Source organism: Myotis brandtii, unplaced genomic scaffold, assembly GCF_000412655.1.
Source record: "Myotis brandtii unplaced genomic scaffold, ASM41265v1 scaffold1466, whole genome shotgun sequence".
NCBI classification, from domain to species: domain Eukaryota; kingdom Metazoa; phylum Chordata; class Mammalia; order Chiroptera; family Vespertilionidae; genus Myotis; species Myotis brandtii.
Window position 1 is genome coordinate 62,606 of NW_005355270.1, and position 8,817 is coordinate 71,422.

The 8,817-nt window shown below is 53.0% G+C and overlaps 2 protein-coding genes across 6 annotated transcripts in view; one reads left to right on the top strand and one right to left on the bottom strand.

Annotated features, from left to right (window-relative positions):
- The first annotated feature begins 6 nt into the window (after nt 1–6).
- On the top strand, nt 7–1,824 carry CENPBD1 (CENPB DNA-binding domains containing 1). Its single transcript, XM_014535600.1, is given in 1 exon segment — nt 7–1,824. A coding segment is annotated over 1 exon segment (1,623 nt). The 5' UTR covers nt 7–21; the 3' UTR covers nt 1,645–1,824.
- A 313-nt stretch (nt 1,825–2,137) lies between these two features.
- Nucleotides 2,138–8,817, bottom strand: part of DEF8 (differentially expressed in FDCP 8 homolog (mouse)) — a 15,427-nt gene continuing 8,747 nt past the window's right edge. For 3 of the 5 annotated variants that reach the window (XM_014535603.1, XM_014535601.1, XM_014535604.1), the window contains exons 8-12: nt 8,583–8,696; nt 7,483–7,563; nt 6,651–6,791; nt 6,406–6,515; nt 2,138–2,710 (exon numbers count right to left, since the gene is read on the bottom strand). In XM_014535603.1, the coding sequence (XP_014391089.1) occupies nt 2,587–2,710; nt 6,406–6,515; nt 6,651–6,791; nt 7,483–7,563; nt 8,583–8,696 (570 nt within the window). In that variant the 3' untranslated portion in view covers nt 2,138–2,586. Of the gene's footprint in view, nt 2,711–3,773; nt 5,365–6,405; nt 6,516–6,650; nt 6,792–7,482; nt 7,564–8,582; nt 8,697–8,817 lie in introns of those variants that run through there. The other 2 variants (XM_014535602.1, XM_005861249.2) reach the window with 2 other exon arrangements.

The following is an 8,817-nucleotide window of genomic DNA, read 5'->3' on the forward strand; positions in this document are numbered from 1 at the left end:
CCCTACATTCTGGAGGCAAACATGCCCGGGAAAAGGCCCCCAAAGGTCGTCCCAAATGCCAAAAGGGAACGGAAAGCAATTCCCCTCGACATAAAATTGGAAGTGTTACGACGGTTTGAAGTAGGCGAGAAGCTCAGCCAGATCGCAAAGGCCTTGGACCTTGCTGTCTCTACAGTGGCGACGATCCGAGATAGTAAAGAAAAAATAACAGTGAGTTCACAAGTAGCCACTCCCTCAAGGGCCTCTCGGTTGACTCGCCATCGAAGTGCAGCCATGGAGACTCTGGAGCGGCGGCTGCGCCTGTGGCTGGAAGACCAGAGCCAGGGAACCTGCCGCTGAGTGTTGCCACGATCCAGGAGAAGGAAGGCTAAGAGCTTGTTCGATGACTTGCAGCGTGGACTAGGGGAAAGGTCTCAAAAAGAAACCTTTAGTGCCAGTAAAGGGTGGTTTGTGAGGTTCAAGGAGCGCCATCGTTTGCCCCACTTCAAGATGAACAGCATAGCTTCTAGCAACCAGGACACATACCGGGAAGCGCTGAAAAGCATCATGGAAGACGGTGAGTACACCCCCCAGCAAGTTTTTAATGTCGATGAGATAGGGCTTTATTGGAAGAGAATGCCTGAAGGAACGTTTATTTCTGTGGAGGAACAAGCTCAGCCAGGGTTTCAATCGTCCAAAGACCGTTTGATGCTGCTGCTTGGTGGCAACGCAGCTGGGGACTTTAAGTTGAAGCCCTTACTGGTGTACCACTCAGAAAACCCCCGGGCTCTGAAGGGGTACTCCAAGCCCAAGTTGCCTGTGATTTGGCGCTCAAACAGAAAGGCCTGGGCAACCAGGAGCATTTTTCATGAATGGTTCACGTACTTTTTTTGTCCTGCTGTTGAAAAATACTGTGCCAAAAATAATCTAAGCAACAAAGCATTGCTCATCCTGGACAATGCACCATGCCACCCAGTCAATTTGAGTGACCTGTCTGATCATGTAAGAGTGGAATATCTTCCTGACAGTACAGCCGACTCCATCCAGCCCATGGGTCAAGGCGTAGCCTCCACCTTCAAAGCTCACTACCTGAGAAGGACTTTTGAGCACATGCTAGAAGCAACAGATGGGGAGGATACAGCTACGATCAGGGAGTTTTGGAGAAACTACAACATCTTGGATGCTGTAGACAACATCGCAATAGCTTGGGAGGCACTCAGCCCAGCAACAATGAACAGTGTGTGGGAGAAAATTTGGCCCCAGTGTGTTCAGTTCCAGAATTTTCCCCAAACAGATAACATTGCACAGCTTCAAAAAAACATTATGACCCTTGCCAAGACCCTGGCTTTTGAAGAGCTTGTGGAAGCTGACGTGGACCAGTTGCTACAGTCACACGAGGATGCTCTCTCTAATGAGGAGCTGATGCAGCTGGAACAGGAGCCAGCAGGAGAGGAGAGTGAAGACACTCAACCTGTTCTGCGTCAACTAACCACAGGAGAACTCTCGGCAGCCCTCTCACATTTTGAGGCTGGCTTACAGATCCTTACCAGTAGCAGTCCCAATGATGAGTGGAAACTGAAAGTTTCAAGGGCAATCGGTGGTGCCATAAATTGCTACAGGGAATTGTACAATGAGAAAAAGCAACGCTTAAAGCAACTATCTTAGGTTGTTTTTCAGTGTGTGTAACCAAAAGTTAAAGCCAGAAGCAACAAAATGACCTCAATGGATGAGGCTCAGCCAAGTCTCTCTGCTTCCAGAAATTTAACATCCCTGAAAACCCTATTTCTGATATTTTAATTTTGAGACTTGAGTATCAAATTTTGTCATTAAAATTTTATTTAAATATGTGCTCTAAAAAATTTGCATGAGCCCTGGACAGTGTGGCTCGGTTGAGTGTCATCTCTTGCACTGAAAGGTCACTGGTTCAATTCCCAGTCGGGGCACATTCCCAGGTTTTGGGTTCATCAGTCCCAGGCCCTATGGGCCCCATGGGAAGCAACCAATCAATACTTCTCTCTCTCCCCCTCTCTCTTCTTCTCTAAAATCAATAAAAACATTTTTTTGTAAAAAAAAAAAAAAAGATTGCATGCTAGAATACTCATGAAAAAAAAACAAACTATGAGGCGACTAGCACTTCTAGACATTAAAACACATTGGGTCTGTAATTAAAGCACTTTAGTAGTCAGAACTGGTCCAGAAATAGATCAAGTCCAGAAATAGATAAAGGTAGACTTTTTAAAAAATAACGCATGACAACTTGTTAAGCAATGTTAATTTCTTATGTCTTCTGATAATTGCACCGAGGCCATGTAAGGTAATTTCCTTGGTTGGGAGGAATATACACAAGTATTGAGAGGCAAAGTGGCATCCTCTGCAACCTACAGTCAGATGGTTCAGAGAAGAAAAGAATGAACCAAATGGGGCAAATTGTTTACATGTAGGCCATCCAGGAGACAGGTACGTGGGAATGTTTCTGCAACGTTTCTGTAAGTCTAAGTAAAAATGTTAATTACTACTTCATAACCTGAAAGGGAGAAAGATTGCATCCTCCCCCTGATATCCAAAGTAGAGCTTTAGTTATTTGTAGCTGAGGTGCTGTTCAAACCTTTAGGAATAGGGTTGCTGACAGCTTATCTGGATTGCAACTGGATATAGGTGATGAGCAGAGATTTCCGAGGTTCTCTGGGTCATAGCCCCTTTGAGATCCTGGTCAAATCTGCAGATGATATCTCTGTAGAAAAATGGACATATACAGCTGTTTGGACATAACTTGCAGTAGGGATGTATGGTTTCCTGTAGTCCAAGGGTAACGGGAATAGCCTGGAGTTTCAGTGAGAGCCTTGTAGTGGGCCTAACAAGATGTACCAGGCACAGGACCTGTGACGTTCTTGTGATGCTGGGTCAACGAGACAATCCTTCCATTAGGACACTGAGCATTCTCTGCATGCCCCGCTCAGTGATCAGTGACTCCTAGCCCCCAAACAGCCCATGAGACAGTCTGCGTTCTCATCCATCTCATAGGATAATGGAGGCTGAAGGGAATGGAGCACTCAGGCCTATGTCTGACACCCATGCCCGAGCTCATCACCCATCAAGAGTGCTTCTCCCCAAACCAGATTAATGGGACTCAATTGGATGGGGCAGGTTGTGGGCTTTTCCTAGAACCCACAATTGGTTTGCCTGTCAACAAACCCTGACCTGTCCTTGACTCACCACACACAGCAAAGTCTAGAGATCACAGATTTAATGAGACTGGCTGCAGCATCATTCCAGCTGGGTGCCCCTCGTTGCTCCTCTGTAAGGTGCTGGCTGTGCAAACTGGTTCCTCTGTGGGTTCTTGTTAGAGTGCTGTGGACTCAGAAAGACCACATGTGATTCTGTTTGGAGACTGTGTCATCCAGAAGGGATAGGTGGAGAAGAGGTGTTGGGGCAGGAGGTAATTGAGGGAGCTAAAAAAATAAATTAAAAAAGCCAATTCTGTCCGACAAATGCCAGCATGCTAGCGTTTCTTCTGGACATTGACCCTAACACATGAACGCAGGAATGGCTTCTGTCCCAAGACAGACGTGCAGCTGTGAGAAGGTGCAGATCTGAGCACCTGCCCTTAACCCCTGTACGCCATAAGCATCTACAGACGCAAGCGGCGGACCTTCCCCACACGCCACGCGCGTCTATAAAAAAATGTTTTCCCTAAGTGGCAGCTCTGACCAACTTTAAAATCATTTTTTGTGAGAATTTTCAGCTGAAAATATTCAAGAACACTCAAATTGTAATCTATTTATTTTTGTAATATTCATTGCAAATTGATTTTTTTAAATTCAAAATACTGTGGCGTGTGGGGATGGTTTCCGTTTTGGACACGTGGTAGGTAACTGGTTAAACCCTCTGCAACCCTACAAGAGAGGCAGGCTGAGGACCTGCTGTTGACCCGCTTCTCGCTGTCACACTGAGGCAGGTCAGAGCAGACAGCAAGAGGATCCCCTAAAGCCGCCACATGACACTGTCTTCAGCACCCCTTGCGTCGGCCAATGGCCAACAAGCTGAGCTGACCCTTCTGCTGGCTGCAGCCTCTCCTCTTGGGCTTCCTAGTCAAAGGTGATGGGGAACCCAGTGGCTGTGTTCCCTGCCCACCACCACTACCTGTATGTGACAGCCAATCACAGTCCAGGGCAGGGCAGGAAAGACTCTGCCCCCAGGCCGCCCCCTCAAAGGCAGGGTCTCTGATGCATGAAACATCCCTGCAAATGTCGATGTTGGCTGCAGCTCCCCCAAGGAAGAACTGTGGGCCTCATCCTCCGTCCGGGGTCCTTTGTCAGATGGGGTGTCACACACCTCGTGCTCATCTTCCTTCATGGACTCTAGGCTTCCTGCCTGAACTCACTGGAGCAAATATTCCCAGCACTTGACCTCAGGGTCCCCAACAAGGCCCTGGCTGGTGGTCCGTGAGCTGTCCGGATCCTCCACAGGCACTGTAGCAGGACAGACCATCTCAGGGCAAATCTTGTCCCCAGAAATGCCACTCAAACCTCTGGAACCTCTCTGAGCCACACCTGGAGGCAGGACCCCCAGCCACCCAGCTCAGAGCACCAGAGTGAGCCGGGCTAGGCCGAGTCAGGAGCCACAGCTGGTCCCCCAGGGAAAAGAGCTCCACGGCCCCTTCCCTCCATGTTGCGTAGAAAGATCCGGTAACCCCTGGACTGGCCCTGTCAACCTCCAATCTACAGGAGAGACACGTAGAGGCAGGGCCAGGCCGTTGGGGGACACCTGTAAGAGCCTCGGCCAGGAACAGCCAGGAGACCCCAAAGAGACAAGGGGTGGGGGATGGGAGCCTCCAGGGAGATCCCAACCATCCACTACAGATGAGTCTCAGGCCAAGGCTGAGGGTGTGCAGCGGGCATCCTCAGGTCTTGTCAGCCACTCCCTGGAAGCCCTCCAGGGTTTTTAGGGCAGCCAAGACCCAGCAGCCTGGCTCCAAGGACATGGGGGGGCTCTTCACCATGGGGAAGACGGAAACCCTCCCCCACGCCCCTGACCATGGAGCCCTGCAGTGGTAGGGGGCACATTCTGGCCCTCACAGCAGCACACGCAGGAAACAGCCAGGCACAGCCCTGAGTCCCAGCAAGACCGGGGGCTGATGGTCTTTGTGGTGCTTTCACCCTCTGGCCCAGTGGGTGAGGTCCAGGGGCTGCACCCCAGGGGTGTCCAGAGCAAAGAAACACCTTAACTTTGGCAATGACCGGTAGGGTGGGCTCCAGAGAGGCTTGGGAGGGGTGCCCGTGGCTCTAGGCATCCACGTCCGGACCAGGCTCCTGGAAGAGAGACTGCTTCCGCAGCATGAGCCGGGCACACTTGGGGCACGTGGTGGAGTTGTCATAGTAGCAATCCCTGGGGACAGTGACAGGCAGACGGGGTCAGACCCTGGGGACAGGGCGGGGCCTCTGCATATAAGATGTTAGCAGTGAGTCCTCAAGCTTCCTAACCAGGCTCCCTCTATAGTTGGGGAAACTGAAGCAGTGTCTTCCAAAGGGCACAGCAGGGTTTGTACCACATGTCCCTGCTGGGCCTGTGATTGGCACCTATCAATGTCTGACAAGGACAGTCTGGCTTGGATCTCTTCGAGTCTCGGTAACCCTACCTGCCCCATCACCACTGTGCACTCTGCCCCAGGCACTGTGGAGGCACAGGGGCCCATGGGCTAAATTTCTGAAGGGGGCACAGCAGCATTTGACATGTCACACACCATGCAAACTGCTAGCTCAAGGGACTTCACAGCTTCAACATGAACCCTTCCTGTGACAGCAACCCCAGTTCTCAAAGCTGTGACGTCAGCTGCTGCGATGACCAACAGCCAGTGGCAGGAAACACCCAGTGTGGGCAGAAGGGGGGGCGCTGTCCCATCTGAGGCCACTGTGAGAAGCTGTGCAGGGCCCAGCAGGCAGACTCCCTATTATTAGTAATTGTGCTTCTTCAACAGTTAAAATACTTTCTTCCAATCTATGTGTATTATTTTCCCAAACATTCAGTAAGTCTTTAGGTCATAAATGCTTACATTGTTTAACCTAAATACTTAATGAACAAAACATTAGGTATTTCTTTTAGCCTAGAGAAGTTGGAAAAAATATCACTCGGACATTAGAAGTGCCAGAACTAGGTTTAGGACACCGTGGCCTATGCTAATCCTGAGAGGCCAACTCAGTCCTGGGGATAGGGAAGCAGGACAGCTGTGGGGCTCACACCGGGGCCCTCCCCAGCCCCACAGGTGCTTGTCTCAGTGGATCTTGCGATTCAGGCACACACATCAGGGCCTAACGCCCTATCTCAGGATCAAGGCAAAGGGCTTTGAAAACCAGGCAACAAAGACCAAGCCCCAAACATCTTCCCCCGCCCCACTCCCTGTGGCTGGGGGTGGGGTGGGGCCACACCCACCTGTGGAAGACGGCGGAGCAGTCACTGCACACGGATGTGTGGCTGTCGAAGGGGAACAGCACGTCACCCTCTCTGCAGAGCTCACATACGAAACCCTTGGCCTGGCACCGCTGGGGGTGGGGGTGGAGGTGGGGGTGGGAGCAAGTCAGTGCTGCTCCAGAGGGCACCTGAAGCCAGGGCGCACCACCCTCCCTGCTCCGGGGGCTGGGCGAGGAGAGATGCCTGTTCCTCAGCGGGGCACCCACCTCACAATCCAGCTTGATGTGCTTGGCGAAGAGCGTGTGGGTCTCGGTGAGCGAGCAGCCCAGGCGGCCCGTGTGGGCATCCAGGAGGTCCTGGACTGAGTACATCTCATCGTTCTCCACAAAATGCTGCCGGTCCTGGAGCTACGGGGCCAGCAGCCATGACTCCAAGCCCCAGGAGGGCCCCTCCCCCTGCCCACCCACCGTCCGGGTCCTGGGAGCTCATGGAAGAAACAGGCGTCAGCCCCTCCAGCCACACTGGCCACCTTGCTGCTGCCCACGCACCCCACCTCTGCCTGGCACACAGCTCTTCCTCCCGTCCTGACCCCAACATTCCCATCCCCTTCTCTGCCTCCTCTTGTCCACAAATCTCACCAACCTCATGAACAGCTAATTTTTCTTATCTTCCCCCCTGAAGGGCCCCCTCTGAGACGAGGCAAGGATCTTGTTTTGTTCACTTCGCCCCAGTATCTACAACAGTGTTTGCCCACAGCAGGCACTCAGTGAATATTGGTGGAACGAATAGGTAAGCCTTGAAAAGTGTGCTTCGTGGTCCACCCTGCCCGTCATGGAGAGTCACACAGAGGCTGCAGGGACGCTGCCTGCTTCTCACAGCACCACACACTGACATGATCGGAGAACACTTTTTGGGTGGAATGCCTGTTTGCTCCTGACAGACCTGGTGTTGCCTGGGACAGTGTGGAAGGCCCTCTGCTAAAAGCTGTTGTGCCAACACAAACTGCCGAGCCATCTGAAAAAGACCGGCGCATGACGGGCCCTCCTCTGTCTGGCTGTTTCCCACCTGCCCTCACACCTCCCTGGGCGGGCGTCTCACCTGCAGGAGCAGGCGTGCTTCCATGGCCTCCTTGCAGGTGATGAAGTATGGCTTCATGAGCAGGATGTCCTGGCGCAGCTTCTGTGGATGAGAGAGGCAGGTGGGCCCGAGGCCAGGGCAGGGCTGCCCCTGGCACTTCTGTGTGGCCGTGGGGGCTGCCCTGGAGGGAGTCGTGTCATCTGACACCCCCAGGAAGGGCCTTGTTGTGAGTGCTCCTGCCAGGCTCAAGGGCAAAGCACGGTTTCCAGGCCAGCCAGGACGCTTAGGCTCCGTCACCCTGTGGCTCTACCCACACATCTGAGAGGGATGCAGAGCCCTCCGCAGCCCAGGTGGCCTGGGCTCTGCCGGAGTCACCTGCCCTGTAAATGCAGTCTGATCCTTTCTGACCACCTCCGGGCCTGGTACCGCTGGGCGAGGGAGATGCCTGGCACCTCTCCCGGCTGCCCCACCAGCCACGTCCCTCCTGACACTGGAGCTGGCTGGGCTGACCAGATTGCCACACGTGTAAAAGGCACAGGGAATTAAAAGACGGAGGACAAAAAAAAAAAAGAATGTAACCTATATATATAAAAGCCTAAGCGACTGTTACAACTGAAACGACCAGTCGCTATGGCGCACACTGACCACCATGGGGCAGATGCTCAACACAGGAGCTGCTCCATGGTGGTCAGTGCGCTCCCACAGCCAACCTCCCCCCTGCCAGCAGGTCCCTCCCCCCAGCCAGAAGGCCCTGGCCGGCAGCTGGCAGCCAGCAGGCTCCAGTCGGCCTGACCCCGAATGGGACTGGGTGAGACTGCCCCAAGAGGCCCAGATCGCCGGCCAGGCCTAGAGACTCTGCCCGTGCAAGAATTTCATGCACCAGGCCTCTAGTGTCTTAATAAGGTATAGTGATTATATTCAAACAATCTTTTGGTATATTGGGTAACATAAGTATGTTATTCAAAATAACTTTACTGGCTTCTTCTTACTTTTTCAATGTGGCTACTAGAAATTTTCAAATTTCCTCTGGGCCTAGAGGACAGGTGACGGGCCAGTAACCTAAGCAGGTGTGTCTCTCCTCTGCTCCCACAACACAGGTAGCTGCCCCCACCCGGCCTCACCCGGATCTCCACCAGCTCCTCCACGTAGTTGAACAGCAGGGGGTTGATCTCCCGAAGCCTGAGCACTGGCCGCGACACCATCAGCGCCAAATAACGCAGGCTGCAGCGGGACACCTGGGGGAACGTCAGGGAGTGGCCCCTCCAGCAACACCGGCCCCCCAGGCCCAGCCAGGCCCCACCACCAGGCAGCACCTGACCACGCCCCTATCCCGACGACCACGCCCCTATCCCGACG